The 19,128-nt window shown below is 48.8% G+C and overlaps 1 protein-coding gene across 1 annotated transcript; it reads right to left on the bottom strand.

The window, feature by feature from the left end:
* Positions 1-252: 252 nt before the first annotated feature.
* LOC139109505 (myeloid zinc finger 1) lies at positions 253-18,623 on the bottom strand. Its single transcript, XM_070668605.1, has 3 exons — positions 17,275-18,623; positions 2,825-3,928; positions 253-1,841 (listed from the first exon to the last, which is right to left on the bottom strand). Exons 1-3 carry the CDS (start codon positions 17,375-17,377, stop codon positions 835-837), a joined length of 2,214 nt encoding a protein of 737 aa, XP_070524706.1. The 5' UTR covers positions 17,378-18,623; the 3' UTR covers positions 253-834.
* Positions 18,624-19,128: the final 505 nt, after the last annotated feature.

Raw genomic sequence — 19,128 nt, 5'->3', positions numbered from 1 at the left:
CTCGACGGTGAGCGGCGGCCGCTTTTCCCGAGCTTTTCTACGTTTTCCCCACACGTCGCTTGTCCCTCGTGCGAGATCGACGACTTGGAAATGCGGCATGTGTGCGTGTGTGAATTAACTGCTCATCGATGCGAGCAGAAACGATGCATTGAGTGAGATCCGCAAAAGATTGATGGCGGAAATTCGACGCGCTAAAAAGAATTCGCGATCGCGCGCACTGTGAAGGTTTTAAAAAGAAAAAGGGAGAAAAAAAAAATTTAACGCGAATCTATTACGAGATAAAGTCAATTGATTAACTGTATAATTAAGTGTCGTTCGACACGCAACAGTATATTCGTCACAGAGGAAACCGCGGTGTTTTCCGTCACGAATGCGGAAAAGAATTTTTTTAAATAAAAAAGAAATAATAATAATAATAAAACCGGGTTTTTTCACGGAGATAATTTTATTCGACGGTCGACCAAAGGCGTAGCGAGCGGGCGGCGGACGTTTTCGCGACGTTTCTCGGATGTTTTGCGCGGACGAAACCGCTCTCACCGTCGAGCTCAAGACTAGCTGGGCGTGTTCCGAGGTTCTGCTGAGCAGCCGATGGAGCAAGAAGAGCGAGCGAGTTGTGAAACGACGAAAATAAAGGAGACTCTAATAAATGCACAATGATAAATGTCACGGGTAGTGTTGCTGGATCGGCTGCTGGCCGCATCGAGAGGCGGCGGCGGCGGCGACGGCGATGGCGTTCGACGTTGCGTCGGCCTCTAATGCGGCGGGACCGAAACAGCGCTGAAACCTCAGCGCGGGAATTCCTGCTTGCTAGTAGGCGGCAGGATGGACGGTTAGTCACTGCGGCGGAAGGCCGCTCGGTGGCTTGAACTCCCCGGTGACGGAGACGCCGTTCGCCTGAGCACCAGGAAACTGCGCGGTGGAGACCGGTGGCTGATGGTTGAAAGCGGGCGCGTAGCACTGCGGGAAATACAGCTCCGGCTTGACGACCGTCGGCGTGAGGCCGCGGGGCACAGGTACTGGACCCAGGCCTGCGGGCGTGCCGGGCTGTTTCGCGTCGCTGGCCGAATTCCGGCGCACTTTGGCCGCGTGCGGATTCATGTGGTTGTCGATGTGCTTCTTCACTTCGGGCTCGGTGGCGAAGCGCCGCCTGCAATTCGGCATCGGACAGCAAAACGGCCGATCGCCTTGATGAGTGCGGGTGTGCTGGTCCAGGATCGCTTTCTGACGGAAGTCTTTGCCGCACTGCTGACACTTGTAAGGCTTCTCGCCGGTGTGAATACGAAGATGCTGATTGAGGATCGTCCGCTGGCGGAAATTACGCCCGCAGTACACGCAGCCGTACGGTTTCTCGTTCGTGTGGATGCGCAAATGTTGCGTAAGGTGCGACTGCTGCCGGAACCGCTTGCCGCATTCCGGGCAAGGGTACGGTCGCGACTCGATGTGTATGCATCCGTGCTGCAGCAGCGTGGATTTTTGCTTGAACTCCTTTTGGCAGATCGGACAGCGTACGTAAAGCGGCATGCCAGCCGAACGACCGTGCTGTATCACGTCGGGTAAACAGCTTTTCGTGCCGCCTTGTTGCTTGATGTATTGCAAAGCTCCGAAGCTTCCCGGGCCGCCCGCGCCAAATACCGCGTGATTGCCGCCCTTCGCATCTTTGAAGTAAGCCGGGTACTGGATAGAATTAGCGTCCGGCGCGGGGCTAAACGCGCCCGATTGCGTGTCTGTGTCGCCGAATGTTGACGCCACTTCTTCCTTACCCTCTTCGGGAGGAAAGGGAACGTCCTGTGGCCAAAGAGTCGGCGTCATTCCGTTCTTGAAGATGAGGTGTGGACTCACGTCTGCAATGAGAAAAAGCGATCCACGGTTCATCGGCGGCATTCGAAGGAAGATGGATAAAAGGAACGTTAGTAGCCCGGATCACATTTTATTGATACAGGAAAAAAAATCTTTTTACGTGCCCGATTGTAGCGCGAGGTCAAGCGCGGCCTTGAGAAAAATTGCTGGTTCAAGTTCAACGAGAACAGACAAACAACACAAACATCCAAGAAAGTTTAAGTTTAATCAGGTACCTTGATCCGTTCGACGGCGTTTACACGTCCTTTGGATTTTTGTGCTGTTTGGAAAACTACCATAACCAAATTTACCGTGGTCCCCGTTGAAAGTTAGCAAAGTTAGTAGTAAGTACGGAAGAAAATGCTAGAAATAGTACAATAGTTATCCGTTGACAAGCCGATGTTAACTTTAACGAAGGGATGCGCGAAGAGCTAGAGTTATTGAAGGGTGGTGAGGTTAAATGGATGACAAGTCGGATATCGCAAGACCGAAGCCCGCTCTATCTCGCAACTCGCCAGCGCTGTCGCGTCCAGCTCAACCGTTCTTACCCGCCGGTTGGCCTTAGCTTCGACAAAGCCGATGATGCAACTGGCACTCGTTTCGGAGTCGTCGTTAGTTTTGGAGGCTTTCGAGACAAAAAACGCGGTCCGGCAAGCTGATGAAGGATATAGAAGACGTAGACCAGTGGCGAATTTACTATCTCACTCGAGACAACGTCGCCTTGTCAATTTACAATTAATCCTTTCCTCTCCCCGAGCTGCAAATCCGCCACTGGTGCAAAGAACTGAGATGAATCGTTAGTATGCGGGTTATTGTACCGCCGGCGGTAATGAACGTGATGATTATTATGACGATGATGGCGATGATGCCGTTGGTGACGGTGGCGACGGTGGTTCAGATAATAATGAGTGAAAACCGGTGGGTGGGTCAGTGTTTGGTTGTGGTGAACGCCCTCTGGGGAGTCTGGGAGGCAGAGAGAAATGCTCGCCTTGGTGTGTGCGGACGTGCTGATTCAGGATCGCCTTCTGACGGAAGTGTTTTCCGCACTCCGGACATTGGTATGGCTTCTCACCCGAGTGGATGCGCAGATGCTGGTTGAGGATGGCACGCTGCCGGAACGTACGTTCGCAGTACACGCAAGCGTACGGCTTCTCGTTAGCATGTATGCGCAGATGCTGCGTAAGATGGGATTGCTGACGGAACCGCTTGCCGCACTCCGGGCACCCATACGGCCGGCTATCCGTGTGGATCCGCTCGTGCTGCAGCAGAGTCGATTTCTGCTTAAAGTCTTTGCCGCAGGTCAAACACTTGAACAGACGCAGGTCGCTGTTGCCGGTCTTGGACGATTTACCGCTCTGCTGCACGATGTCGGGCAACCCGGTTGCCATATTCGGCGCGCCCGGGCTCGCGTACTGATGCGCATCCAGACTGGGTCCGCCGTCACCCTGGCCGAGAGACGTCAGCATCACCCCGGGCTGTTTCAGATAGTGCAGGGCGGAAAAACCGCCGGGCGTCAACATATGCGGCGGCACGGACGGCGACGGGTGCGGCCGAGCTTCTTTAAAATAATGCTGCGGATATTGCTGCAGCTCCCCGGCGCCGGGAAAGCAGTCGCTACGATCCACCTCTGCGTGAGGCGTCAATTGCTGTTGCGGCGAATGATCTTGCTGTTGCGTTTGCTGTTGTTGCTGTTGAACTTGCTGCTGCGACTGCTGCTGCTGCTGCTGCTGCTGCTGTTGGACCTGCTGTTGCGCTTGCTGTTGTTGCTGCTGCTGCTGCTGTTGGGACGTTGCCTGATTCGATTGTATATCATCGTCTGGCGGAGTCAAGGATTGAGGCTCGGGAGGCGCCGAGGGATATGGTGAGGGCACGGGCGAGGCTAACGAGGGCGGAGGACCGCTTTCGCCGCCCTCGACTGGAGGTCCACAGGCCTGCTGTGGGCTTCCCGACGAGGAGGAACCCTGCTGCTGTTGTTGCTGCTGCGGCTGCTGCGGGTACAGTCCACCGTCCTGGAGAGATCCCGGCCCCGGGCCCCATTGACCCTGGGGTCTCTCCATGTTATCTTTGTACAATACGTAGGGCGCGCCAGTATCTGCAATTAAACAATAAAAAAAAAGGGTTCGCGATTAGGGGGGTGAGGACATAACAGCGCATTATTGTGTAAAAAGAGAAATATAAAGCACCCGCTTTTATTTTCCACTCGTGTACAATGAAACGTTTTATTTTATCGGCACCGATCATTAACGCTCGGTCTCGAATTTCGTACACAATTTTCGTCCGTAATAAAATAAAATCACCAACGAGAGCGGATGGTTAGTATCCGCGAAATGAGGCGAAATGAATAATCCCGCCACGCCCTTTAATAAATATCGATTAAGAATAACGTTACTTGAAATTGGGCTACGAGTTATGGCTATTTGCATCTTTAGAATCTTCAGTGCTAGAACGCGCGCTTTCGAATATCAGATCAAACCGCGTTCCTAGTCACGCATGGACAAACACGTCCGGTTCACGCTTCACAAGTTCAACAGCTCGTTATGCAGGTCAAATCTACGTATCGCGTCGATAATTCGTAAGGTGTTAAAGGGAACAGACGCGCGAAATCGCGCGGCTCATTTCCTGTATCCTTGAGAAATGTCGTCCTTGAAACAGGCGAAACACATTTTTTTTTTCTTTTTATAATCGTACAGCGCGCTCGCTTTAACCCGTTCGGCTTTTTTTGTGCTCGTTAATATTTTTAAATGCGCGGATAACAAAAGGCGGATGTGATTACAATTATTCCGAAATAAGAGGTAAACGCGGAGGAAAGTAATCATATCGCGGGCGCCAAGTTTTTAATTAAACTTCGCCACTCTCTGTTTAAGACGCTTATTTAAGACGTGTGTCTCGCTCAATTGGTATTATCGCACGCAATTACGTTGCGAGGAATAAGGCGGCTTAAGCCGTTTTATGATTACGGAATTTATGTTACGTAATATCGCGAGGCATTCCTCCTCTTATCGGACTAATTACATCGGCCTCCGTTTCCTTTTTATTTGCCACCTCAGATTTGTCACTCAATCTGCATTCTTTTTCGCAGGATCGTTGAAATTTTTGCGCTCGCCTCGCCGGATGATTCGTTTAATGCAATTTTATTTTCTCGCGAGATGTATTCCAATGAAAGTTTTATCGCTCGGATACGCAACAAGTCACGATCTACGAGATTCGCAATTTATATCAATCAGAAGTGCACACAAATATGTTTTGATGACTTATTTGCTTCGAAAAATTGATTGAAAGTAGAGCGAACGCTAATTTACTGCAGATGAAAAGGAAATGTAAGGGCGAGAAACCTCGGATTGTATTATACATAAAAAAATGAGTAGTCCTACCTAAAGAAAAAAAAAAAAAAAATGAATTATTAGATTATTTTCGGGGCTGTCTTCAACAGGAGTTTTATAACCGCGACAATTTGAGGGCTCGAAAGTGCGATAGATTTCAGAGTCGCGAAAAAACGTTTCGTATTTTATTCTTTTTAAAACAAGACGCCTCGAGCTCGCCGAGTGCATCTAAAAAACGTAAACAGATTTACTCATCGTTGAGCTCGGCACTTCCGAGAATTTCGCCGAGCTCGGACGCTTCCGAGAACTCGACGCGAAAAAGAAAGCGATCGGACCTATTGCTGTCTCACTTACTTTACGCGGACCTCTCTTTCTACCTAAAGGCCGAAATCTCTAACGGCCATTTAGTCTAGTCGCGGAGCACCGGGCGTGAGGACGCGTCGTAATCGCTCCGTACTTTCGCGTATTTTCGGCCGCGCATAGAATAATCTCGCACGCGAATAAGTGTCGACGTCGTCGACTCGGACACGAACGATCATTTTATGCACTCCTTTCATACCAGTCATCGTTCGGCGCTTCGTTTTGGGCCTCGAAAAACTGTTTCGGAACGGACAAGGATACTAAGCAAGTGCAGCGCGCACAGAGCGACCAGCGTGAATTGCACCGCGCGTCCGGCATTACCGACGCGCTTCATTCGCCATCTCCTTCGGCGACGTTCAACGGATTCCTGCAACCGCCATTACGAGAGTGTGAGATCTGCACTACGCGCGTCTTCTTCGTCGCGACCGGGATTCTCAGCCAGTTTCGAGCAGGTGAATTTTGACGAGCTCGAGGAAGATAAAGTGCGCGGGGACCCGTCTCATTCGCCGCTTGAACGCAAGTTTTCAGCCAGCCAGTTGTTTGCGACGAGATCGAGGACGACTCGAGATCAAGACCCGGTGGAAGCGAGCAACTCCGCGAATATCGAGAGGACAAATTTATACAACGAAATGATCGTTCGTCGCGATTCCTAATTTAAATCGTTAAAAATCGCCGCGATAATCCCCGTCGTTCTTTCGGTCGTTCGTCTCTCGAGTGATAGTGTTAGTGATTAGTGGTAGTGGTTATAAAAAAAAAAGCAGAGCAGTGTAATAGTGTCGAGTAATGTGAAGTGCTACAACACGTCAGGATAATCCAGAAACTGCCACGGAAGGAAGGAAGGAAGGAAGGAAGGACGGAAGGACGGACAGAAAATCACCTACCACAACCTAACCGAAAACTACAAATGTAAGTAAACCAGCAACATAAATAAAAAAAAAAACAATAGTAATTAAAAATGACAAAGTGAGCCGAGCGAGAACAACGAAATTTTTTACATTTCCTTTTCAAATAGAGACAAGATATTAAATTCGAAAATTAAAATAAAATAAAATAAAATAAATTAAAAAGATTCGCGTTACATTTACGTATGTTTTATACGCTCGACATGTACTTATCATTTCCACGTGGAGCACATTCAAAGTTATTCGTTGTTACCGCGCCGCATTTGCACAGCTGTTAGGTATTTGCAAAAATAATACTACGCTCATCGGTATGCCGAGATTAATTTATTGCAGTTCCACATTTATCCTATCAAACAATTGCATTCAACTATTTCGAGACTCCCCCAGTACGGTGACACTGTAATATCCCGTTATCGCGGTTAAGAGAGAGCCGGTCGAAAAGTGACACTAACACGATACCCGGTGGCCCAAACAGTATCGTTATCGTCAATGATATAATTCTGCGTAACATTTCGCGAGTTTCGCGATTACCGCGAATTTTTTAATTAGCGCGCGCATGTAGTGCAATCTTGTTTTGCAAAACATCGTTTCTCCGCTTCTCTAGCCCCGATGCGCTTGCACAATGAGAGAAACTGAAAAGCTATTCAATATTTTTTCGATAGCAAAAGCTCAGGCAATTGTATCATTATATCGTAGAAGCATCAGTCGTACATCCCGATAAATATTTACGCGCTAACGTCTGCCCGCTTAATTGCGATTTTTTTTTCCTTCTGCGTTAAAGAAAAAAGGAAAAAAAAAAAAAAAAAACTATGTCCCTAAATTATTAATATTTTAAATAAATTATTACAATACGTTCGTTAATTTACTCGACGGACTGTTTCGTGAAATTTGTTTAAAAGTTACATCACCAAGGCGACGTTACGTCTCATTAAGCTCAATTTCCGTCCAGCGATACTTAATTACATCCAGAATCCCGAAGCGATCGTCCAAATTTCCTTCACATTCAGGAAGTCATTAACTACATCATGTAAAAAGTACTCGAAAAGCTCTTCTGTAAATCCCAAGCGTCGCTGCGCGAAAAAACTCACGGCCGAGACGAAAATATATTAAAGTCACTGGAAGTTCAATTAACACGGAGCGAAATAAAGGAATTTCTTTTGAAAAGAACGATACGCCACAATAATTACGATAACAATATTAATAACAATTAATTATAATTACGGGCCTCGCTCGGTCAACTGGCTTGAACGCAGTTAAGTTAACATTTACAAAGACTACGGTGAAGAAAACAAAGATAAAAATTAGCTCGCCCCTTAACGCGAGAATCTTTCCGCGATGTCAAAGTTGTTCGAGAAGTGTTCTCTATGCTAAATTACGTTCAAGAAATGATCCAGATTGTTCTTTCGATTTCCCTCGCATTCGCGTGGATAAACATTGGCAAGCGTTGATACGAAACTTGAAGTTTCGCTGCGATCCGACCGAGCTTTAATGAGAGACGCGATCCACTTATAACTTTACCAACTAAGCAATCGTAAGATCTCGGGAGTTGATTTTGATGCGCGTTATGTTTCGCAAATCACATAAAGACAAGCGCGGCTACTGTTCATTTGGAAGAACTGCCGAGTCGAGAGTCGCTCTTGAAAGTCCTCACACTTACAAATAAATATATCAGCGAAAAGTCGCTGCAAAGAGTTCTTTTTACTTTTATCCCCCTTTTTTCGCTTACAAGATGCTCGCTAACGAAACGCAAAGTTTAAACTTCGAGCGGCGTAAATAGTTCAGCATGTATGATCGCTTAAATTTTATTCGACGAGATAAGAGCATTAAAGCGGAGCGGGCGCAGCTAAGACACTTCCGTTTATGTGACTGTGTATTAATTAATAATATTTTTAATGACGATCATTGATTAGACGCGATTCATTCGCTCTATATGAATTTTGTATATATCAGGCGGCGAGTTAAAATCATTAAATCTCGACGAAAACGGCCGGTAAATGAAAACGAGACGGTAGTTACGCCGATAGCGTTGTATCGTTTAACAGAGATTAGGACGAGGAACACACGTAGGTCCTGGAATCCCCGCTGAATGACGTGTAGTTCGTTCAGACCGGTTTATCACTCAGGTTCTTATACGGCGAGCCCATAAGTCCCCACAGCGCCGCGCACACCATTTCCACAACCTGACTCACGAATAATTGCCGACAGGCAAAAAGAATCGCCGACAGGCCGCGGGAGGAACAAATCGTTGTAATTAAAATTTACCAATCTCGCTCGACACGCCACTTCGGGGGGAGATGCCAGATAAAAGATACTTTTCTAGGACGAAAATCTTAAGTGCGTGAGCCGTATACAGGCGCGTCGCGTCGGTCAACGTTTCTCGCGATATCTCGCTTTAAATTAGAGAATATATGTACCGAGAGACACTTGGATAGACCGGCAACACTTGTGTCAACAAACAGCGGAAAGAAATCTTGGCAGAAATTATACGAGCCTACCGGTGAGAGAAAAAGAGAAAAAAAAAAAAAAATTAAAAAATATAAAAAAAGTGCGGACGTGGTAGTTTTAAAATAACGTCAAGTTCGTCCACTAGAGAAAGATCGCGATAAGTACGAAAGTTAGGCCGAGTAAAGAGATGCATGCAAGAGATAAGACGTATATCAGGCTCCGAAATGTATCATCGAAAGGACCGAAGGAGACCGATAAGAATCGGATAATTTATGGCTCTAGCTGCCGTTTCTTCGCTCTTCATTGCGCGGTGGTTTAGAGAAGCGTCCGGATTTGATAGCGGCAGAATCGGCAATGCTCGTCGCGAAGTAGGGTGCCAAGATTCGTCGTAAAGGTATAAAGAGTTTCGTCATCCGCGGCGTGACAACTTGAGCGGTAGCGCCGGGTTCTCGCGTTTGCGAAAAAGTCGGCGGACGTATCGCCGGTATCATTGATTTTTCGGTAACAAGCATGGGACTGCACTTCGCCGGGCGTCTTTACGATTTGTTTTGGCTGCGAGAAACGCATAAAGCGATGCCGGGGGAGGACCGTGGCGCATCGGTGGTAGGTGGCGAGAAAGAGGAACAGGGGAAGAGAGATGGCTCGTGGCTGCACATGCGCGCTTTTTTCGTCGGGGCCAGCATTTTTAAAGATTTTTCCTGCCGCGGCGGCTCGTAGATTTAAGTCGCCGGGTCGATCCCGTCGATTCCCCGTGGTGGTGGGAATCGACGCTTTATTCCGAGCAAACAATCGAAAAACTTGCGCCGCGACACCGGCCACCAAAACCGGTATAATTTCGACGAGGTCGATATCCCACGGTGGAAACAAACGTCTGGAATGCGTCAGCCCTCACGTCAATCGTTGACATTATTATCGCAAATACGCGCAGCGGGGAAAGAGGGAAGTAGGGGAGGAAGGCTTGTTTTTCTCGTCTCCTCGCGACATTAAAATTTAGAACGAGTTTTTACTTCATTTATAAGCCGCCAAAACATTCGACGAACGTCGAAGGAAACTACGGCAAGAAAAAAAAAAAAAAAAAAAAAAGAAGAAAGGCTCGGGGAGTCTCACTTCGTCACTTCCAGTCACTTCTGACAAGTCCGGACGACTCAATTTTTGCATCGCGTCGCGAATTAATGTTAATTAATAATAATTAGCGTTAATGATCGTTGGATTTATGTAACAACGAAAAGGAAATAAGGCAGGCGATCAAACTGATTATTTTTACGCAGATTGCGCTAGCTTCCGGGCGCGTTTTAACGGTACTGTAAATTAGACTGGAAAGAAGGAAAGAAAGAAAAGGAGGGTAGGAGAAAGAAAACCCGACTTTCCGCTGTTGACAAAATCGCGAGGTAACTAGAGTATCTTTGGTCGAAAGTGCGGATTTAATTGAAGAGGTGAAAGCGACTTTGCGGGCTTAAAGTGAAGGCGCTGCCTGCACGATATGCGTGCAATAAAAGAAAATATCGAAGGAGAAAACCCGATATGCAGTATTAGATCGATAAGTCTTGCTGGCTGACGGGAGTCTGCGACACACTTTGCAGATAAGTCCGTAGATAAAGCAGAATTATGCCTCGTCAGACGCCGTGTGCAAAAATCTAAGCTTCCTGCGTCTCCGATTGCTCTCTCAGTTCGGTTTCTCGAATTATCACCCTTGCATTAAGACTCTTTAGGCATTTTTCCTTTTTAATTAATTAACCACAGATCAAAGAGGTATTAAAAAAAATATATTAACAGCGCGACGATCCAGCCTCGACCGTGCGAGGCCTTCTTCCCCCGGTTGTAGATTACGCACGTAATTTACGTGACGCACGCGTGAAATTCTCGGCGTGACAGATCGCCGACGTTAACCTCGGGCGAACGCGGCTCCGTTCGTTAATTTATGGACCCGAGCAAAGGAAAGAACGTCCGATAATTGCGACCACGGGCGAGATCTATGTCGCATTCGCCATACCATTTTCCTCGTGCTCTCGCGGAAAAGATGGGGACGGCGCGGCGCGACGGCAATGTGCACTTCGCGTGGGAGTTGTGTATAAATTATGGGACGGTTGGTTTTTGCTCTCATCGCGATATCTTATTGATTGGCCGCTCTAAGCGACCCGACTTGGCAGTTAACGACGATCGGGCGATGCTGAATCGCGAAAATGTCGCAACGCGTCTTTTACCGCTGACAGGCACGTCAATTTTTATCAATCGTTTTGCCCTTTTCTTCTCTTTTTTTTCTATTTTATTTTTGTTTTACAGACTAAGATTTTTCGCGTGTAAAATTTTTACGGTTTTTTTTCTTTTTTTATTTTTTTTTTGCGCCCTGCAGCTTAAGCGACCGAGGGACTCGTCGACGCGACACGTCGATACGATGAAATATAAATTAGGAATTAAACGTGTGAGAATCTCGCAGGTGGGGTGAGGGAGCGAGGAACGGGGGACTCGGGCATTCATTTGCGAAAGCAAACATCGGCCGCTATTTATCGAATGTCGGAGGAAATACCTGCGGCCCGTATTCCCATCGAGCCGTTTCAAGGGACCTCCCTCGCGCGGCGGTCTCGCGTGGAGGGAGGAGGGTGGCAAAAAAACGAAACGGGCGCAACAAAAACATAACTTTCCGCGATGGCGCTCCGAAGAGTGCTCCAGAAACGAGTGGTCCTTTCCTAGTGTTCCATTGGCGTTATTCAGCTCGTCAGATCGAATGTTTGTTTTCAGAAAAATAGACAGAAACGAAATATACGCCCGCTGTTAGCTCGAGAGTGTAGTGCACGCATTGACGAAGTCGAAACGTCGGATATATATATATATATATATATAAATTTTTTTTTCTTTCGGCCATTGTTACCGCGATATTTTTGACGGATGCTCGAGCGCACTCGCGGAGTGTATTATTTCTGCCTTATGAAACAATTGGCGCGCACACGTCCAAGACCACCGCGGATTTGCGCAAATATCGCGCGTGAGGTCGACGTGTCCTGTCGCGCCTCGCAGCAAATTTGTAATCGAACCTGATAACGATCCAATTAAAAAACATCTCGCGCGCGCGGATATGTATTTATCGCGCTGTTTAGCTCCGCTGTGCCGCGGCATTAATTGCCTAAGTGGAAAAGTTATAAAACAACGCGCTGATGACACCGGACGTTGCGACTCGAAACTCACCGCGATTTTTTTTTTTTTTTTATTTATTTATTAATGCATAATTTATGAAGTTCGAGATAAAGTAAATTGATTTCATTGACTTATGTTTTACCCGCTGTTATTTATTTAATTCCGATACGCTGACACGGAGAGCGCAGAGACGTTAATTATTTGGGCGAAGTACTTCATCAAAATAACATCAAAGCAATATCCAGCGACGCGAATTAAATCTAATTTTATTTTATTTATTTATTTTTTTATTTTTTTCGCAAGTGGACCACCGATGCATTATTTATAAAGCCTCGACGGCCGGCTGGACAAACGTTCATGTAATCGGTCGTAGACCCGTTCACGGATTCACACAGATTCCGCGACGTTATGCGTTTCAGTCGCATATATCATTCGTACAAAGTTTTTTTTTTCCCAACATAATTGCCGGCGAAATATCGTAATTCCCGCCGCCACTTTTGTCGCGTTCCGCGCGGTTAATGCGTAACTCGCAATTTACAAAACGGACAGCGGAACGTTTCGATAATTATTATCCGTGGAATTGAATCAGGTCGATCGTAGATTTTCACGCGAGTTCGGTTCGTTTGCATTAATTCTTATATTACGAGCGATACGGTGCAATGATCGCTCTTTTATCGCCGGGAGTCAAACGATAAACTCGTCGACGCGTTTATTTTCCGAATGCGCGCGCGACGATGCTTCTCCTCTTGCCCTCCCTTACGTATACTTGCACGCTCGCGCACACACGTACAGAGATTCCGCCTCTCTATTTCTCTCTCGCCTTCGCTCTTTCCTCGCTATTCAATAAAAATGACTCATACTCGTCGAAGCGATTCGTACTACGAAGCGTGTTCACCAGGGCAATCGTAAGCCTCGCACAATGCCTTTCTTACATCGTGTCGCGCGATATCTCACATTATGTTACAATTAGAAATCCCGAGGCTTTGAGAGGAAAAAAAGAGAAAAACAAAAAAATAAAAAAAATAATAAAAAAAAAAAAATTGGAAAAAAATACCGTTGACGCACATTCCACTCGCGCGTCTCCGCGGAGCTAATTTTCCCACCATCGCGCGATACGTTTCGGCGTTGTATCTCGCGGTTTTATCACGTTACATCATAAATATCGCGTCGTAATTATCTCGCCGAAGGAAACTCGACGGAAGAAAGGCAACTCCGTGCGAGAAGAGCGGCCATCTCGAGCCGCGAATAAATGGATGTTTTTTTTTTCCCCTTCGAATTTTCGTTAACAGCAACGTCCGGGCGCCTTTAAAAATTCGAGTCAAGGTTGACTCCCAGCCGGTTAAAACGCGACGCTCACAAATATTTACGTGCTTTACAACTTGCACTTTATATGAAACCCGTTCGGGAGAAATCTTAAGGTGGCACCGCGCCGCCGTGACTGTGTGTAATGCTAGACTCGGCGGGATTACGGCTCGACACGTCGAAAGTGACGATCCGTCCGCATAATGACACGTTATTTCCAAAGAAAACAATGACGGCGGCAGCGCGGACGTCTAAAAATATCCCGGGCTCATCGAGACAAACTGCACTCGAGCGATCGGGCATCTAACGAGCGCGAGATAAGCTTAAATACCGCCGTTACGTAATAATAATGGAAATAATCGCGCCTAGAGCGGCCCGCCGCCGCTCTTCGACGACCGTTTTACGAGTCATTTGATTGTGGAGGTACGCTGATTTTCTCGGCGTAAACTACAAACGTATAACGACGGCTCGCGATTACGATCGTTCGCTTTAACGCGGTGCCCGATGTATCGCGCAATTAAGATATTCACGCGACCGTCGGGACAATATAACAATTATTATCGGCGAGCGTATCGCGATTTACGTTATATTTGCCGCCGTCCACATTAACGCGATATACCCGCGCCTTACCGCCGATCCGACGCCTCGCCTTAATCGCACTGTTTTCGCCAATTACGCCCGCGATCCCGAGGAAGAAACTTTGAGGCGTATCTCGAGCGCGCTTTCGGCAAGCCAGAATCGATCTGGTACCTCGGCTAATTTAATAATATTGTAATGGAGGGCTTAACACGCGGCGATTGTTGAAAATGCATAAAGCCGCCCCGACGCGTGCTGCCCCGACACGTGCTAAATTTTCACCGGCGCTCTTATCAAAGTGGCATATCTAAATAGGCAATCCGTCTCTTTCCAGCAATGCCCGCTAAGTCTATATTTCCCCGTCACAAATATAATCGCTTGCCCGCCCGTGTTTAGAGATCACCGTCGAGCCGCGCGCGGCCCCGCCGTTCTTGGACCAGAGCGGTATTTACGAAAGCAGTGTTTTATTGACTGGAGCTCGCGAAAATCAGATTAGTCCGCCACCCGCTGTGGTATTTTTCAGACCCCACGGCCCCGTTTCCGACAATTGAATCTTTACTCGCGCAAGTACGTAAGCGGCGAACACGGGCGGGAGGGAAAATGTCGCCGGCCGCGGGAAGATTTCGATCGGAGAAAAAGAAAGAGAGAAAAAGAGAGCGCGGTCGATCTTCGTCGGCAATTGAGACGAGCTTCCGTCACCGACTTAGCCGTTATCATTCGCTCTCGGCCGCAGGCTCGCTCGCTCGCTCGCGCACAGGCCGCGGCTCACTCACGATCGCCGGCGCGGTATTTCTCGGTCACAAAGAGCACGATCACGAGAGTCCTCGGCCGACGACGCTCACCTTGACCAGCCAACGCGCGCGCCTCGATCGGTGTCGGGACTGTCGGGTCCCGCGCAAGTGTGCAGCCGTGCCGACTTCTCGACGTCGGGTTACTGCGCTGAGAAAACGTTAAAATTCCGGCGTTAAATAAGCGGAGGTTCGCGAAGACAGAAAAACATCGCGGGCGCACCGTCCTGCGTCATCGCATTCGATTGTTTCGCCACGAGTCGAGCCGGCGGGACGCGGCGGTCGGGATTATTTTTCCCTTTGATTCCGAGCGCGGTATCTCTGTGAGAAAGTTAGAACGTAGATCGCCGAAGGACGGGTCAGCTTGAAAATTTTATCGCTGCGTTTCGTCACTTGGCGCGCGATAATTCGGGAACCGATTAGATGACCCAAACGACGCGATAGATATTACGCGATCCGTGTCTCGCCATATCGCCACGCAGCTCTCCTTTATCTCGCTGTGTCTTGTCTCACTCGAGTGAAAAGGAACGCTCTGGGTATAAATATTCGTCACGTAAATTCGATTGCAATTCTCGTACGGCACTCCGAAGCACACAGCGAGAGAAGGCAAATGGGCCGTATTGTTAATAACATTTGCCGGGGCGTTTAATTATCGAAAAGTGCAGCTCTCTCGCAGCCATGTCAGCAACAAATTAATTTTATTTTATTCATTTCGAATAATTGAGAGGCTCGATCAATAATAAACGAGACGATCAATGTACAGCTGTCGTTACAGCGAACGCTGTAAATAATTAATATCGCCGTAAATGCCGAAACGGCGAGATAATGTTATTACATTTAATTGCGAATTTCTTTTTGTCCCGCTGCAATAAATATGTCAAGAGAATTCTCGCAGAATACACGTATATCCGCCTGAATAATTTTCCGCTTAAAACAATCAGATGCGCTTTTTTCTCCGCAAATTTTTACATTCTTTTATATATATATATACATATATATCTACGAATATTTAATTAGAGACTCGTGCAACGAGCAGCATCTCCCGCAACCGTGTATCATCTTCTTCTAAATCACGCGCGTTATTCGTCAGCGCTCTTAATCATAAACTTCTAATTTTCTAACGCGGTCTTCGCGACTGCACGTGCGAGGGAATAATTGCGCTCGATCCACGATTATTATTTTTTTTTCTTTTTCCTACGGTCCATGGTTTTCCCTTTTCAAAATTATTCCGCCATTCGGGCGCGATACGTTCCGACCAAGTTCATAAAGCGGGTTTACACGATCAGCGCCCGCGGTATCACTTTCTTCACGTTCCCGCCGCTTTTCGCGGTGCGAATGTTTTGGTCCGGCGGCATTAATTAAATTCCCCGTCTCTCGCGGTAACGTGCTCCATAATAAAGAGATTTAATCGTTTCGAGATCCAATTTTGCGATTAGTACACGAGCGCGGGACTCGCCGCCGTCGGCGGAACTACTTAATTATTAGTCTCGCGTTTATCTCGAATTGGTTTTGGGATTTTTTTTGTGGGATTTTCGCGGCGATTTCGCGACGGGGTATTTCCAGTAGGATCTCCCTTACGTTTCCGCGGGTCTTCGCTAGTTTTCACCAGCGAGAAGCAGCGACTTTTCGCTTTCCGCCGTCTTTGCCGCGCGGAGTTTCGCGCATCGGACGTTCGACCGGCGAACAGCAGTACCTTCTAACTTCTCCCTTGAGACTTTCGGTCCACCCTCTGCTCCTCGGCCACCGTTCTCTCTTCCGCCCGCCCTACGGACTCCCAACATTACCCACGTCTCGTTTAACGGTGCCTTAAGTTCGACCGCAGACGTACACGAGTTTCGCGCGGGACACGTGTTTAACTAGCGTTGTTAATCGCAGTCGGAAGAACACATCTACCACCGGCAATCGTTAGCACGTTGTACCACGCTTCTGTAACTGTCCCGGCACGCATGTATGCACGCGCGAGTATGCAAGCGACGGAAGAAAGAGCCGAGAGACGAGCGCGAGAGGTAAAAAAAAAAAAGATAAAAAAAATAAAAAAAAGAGAGAGAGACGCGGAGAGATTACCAGTGTTAACGAATTCTATTCTTCCCGGGAAATCGCGACGATACCGCAACGATACCTCACTGTCACGTGTCTCCTAGTCGCGTCCGAAGGTGGAAATTCAATATTCTTTCCGCGTACGTCGATGCCGGGAGGTGGAGGCCTCCGGATAAACGGAGGAACGGTCGGCGGGAAAATTTGAAACCGCGAGTTTACACGGCGCACGCGACGTCTCACCGAAACGTGGACGCACAGGTGGCAACCGCCGGCGCCTGTCGCAGGGACGAGGGGGGGCCAAAGTTCGCGGGAGGGCAACGGACGAGACGAGAACGAGAGCGGGGAGAGGGGCCGAGAGCGGCCGCCGGCTGGACGACACAAAGCCGGACGAATACGTAGCCCGCGTTTATCCGTAAGCGGCTCGCCTACAAAAATTCGTCGTTGCTCGAGCGGCTGGGTAAAAAAGTGAGCGTAGCGCGCGCGCGCGCGCTCGCCCGCGAGGGGGGAGGGAGAAGGGGGGGAACGGAAGCCGCCGTACGGGCGGTGCGTAAGTCACATGCGTGCGCGTTTGGTACTCACCGGAATTGTAGTATTCCTTAAAGTAGCGTGTCGCCGCACGTTGGACGATCGAGTAATACAAGTTCACGTACGACGTCGACTGGTTCTGCGCCGAGAGCGCCATTTACACTGTATTATCTCCGCGCGCGGGTCACCGTGTATGCATATAAATATGTAACGTGGTGCGCGTGTATGGCTCACGCGCGCGTACGCGAATCACGGCGCGCGTGTGGCGCGGTATAGTAAAGCGCGGCACGGCAACGTGCGAGCGCGCGGCGCCCGGCCTGTCTCGTCGGTTTCGCCTTCTGCCCTTGCTCCGTGTGTCGCGCGGCGACGATACGTCGTCGTTCTCCTCCTCCACCACCGCCGCCTCTTGCCTCCGAGACTCGTTTTTTCTCTTCTTCCTTCTGCTGCCGTGGCCGCTTTATCTCCTCTTCGTCGTCGTTCACGCAGTCTTCCGCGCCGTCCACGTCCCTGCTGTCGTCGTTGTCGTCGTCGTCGTCGTCGCCGTCACCGCCGTCAGTTTCCTCCTCTAGACCCGCGGCCGTGAAACTTTTCTTATCGCTGCCACACCGTCCTACGTGCGTTCTTGTACGGCCTTCAGGCAACAGCGAGACGGTCTCGCATGCCGGGAAACGGCCCGCGACTTTAATCCTCGCCACACTCGCTTTCGGGTTACCCGCGCCGGCAGACACAATCTCGGTAGACTCGGCCTGAGCCCCCCCGAGTAACTCGCCAAGACCGAGACACTGGCGAGCGATCTGCAGCGTTGCCACACTGTCGTCGTCGCGGTACACGCGTGCCCAGAGAGGGGATTTCTGGACTGGTTCGGGTTTGGGATGGTAGAGCATCGGGTGGAGGACGCGAGAGCGGAGAAGGTGCCGTGAAGCGAGTCGCGGTGGGGTGATGGCGGCGGCGGCGGCTGCAGGGCCGACTATATTCGCGGGGGTGACGTCGCCGTCATTTCCCGCTCGCGGCTCTGGCGCCTGACCCACAGGGAGGGAAACTTACTCAAAGACAGCTGACTTCAAGTCGAAATTAAAGCCCGAAATCCTGAAAACACGCGCTTCGATTGAAACCAACACCGTAAAGGTGGGTCCACCTTCCGCACAACTCGGCGGAATAATCTCGTAATTCTTTATCGTTCCAGTTGAATTCTTTCTTTGGGCGTAGTATGCTTTGTTTCAGGAAACATTTTGTCGACCGGATTGTACTAATTTAAATTTTTTCCTAGACGACGTTTAATTAGCCCTGTTACGATAAATTATATTCACGCGAGAAGCTGCAAAAGTTTCGAATTCAGATTTAACCGGAGATGAGTAGCCCCGACTCTTGCTTCGGGGAAGACGTTGATGATTAATTGCTACGTTTTTTTTTTCCGAAAAATTACTCAATCTCTGGCAAACAATTAATATTTTTTCGCGATAAGGCGCCGTTCGAACTTATTATTTCAAAAGCTGTATTTAATCGAGTGATTCGATCGGCGTTTTTTAATTCGTAGTCCTAGTCAAAGTCTATGATCTCTGTTCGAAGAATCGGTGGACTAGCTATGGGTAGTCGAGAATTCGCGTTCGTCCCTGGTGAGAGGAGGTTGGTAGACGTGGTAGTAGTGGCGGCGGCAGCGATCAGCAGTGGTGGAGGACGAGACGACCAGCGCGAACCGACGCCGGGACGCGGGGTGTAAAGGGGACAGCCGGCGAGAGGAGGCGAAGCGAGGAAGTTATATTCGTTGAACCGGTAGGTAGGGAGTTTGATACCGCGTCGTCGGGGAACGGCGATTCACGCGGTGGGGTAACCTTTCGGCGTAGGGGAACGGACTCGAGCAGCGGGGAATCGTCCGATCGGCCCTCGTTTCTCTCTCTCGTCCCTGCCCGC

This window comes from Cardiocondyla obscurior, linkage group LG18, assembly GCF_019399895.1.
Source record: "Cardiocondyla obscurior isolate alpha-2009 linkage group LG18, Cobs3.1, whole genome shotgun sequence".
NCBI lineage: Eukaryota > Metazoa > Arthropoda > Insecta > Hymenoptera > Formicidae > Cardiocondyla > Cardiocondyla obscurior.
This window is presented reverse-complemented; position numbering and strand designations above follow the sequence as displayed.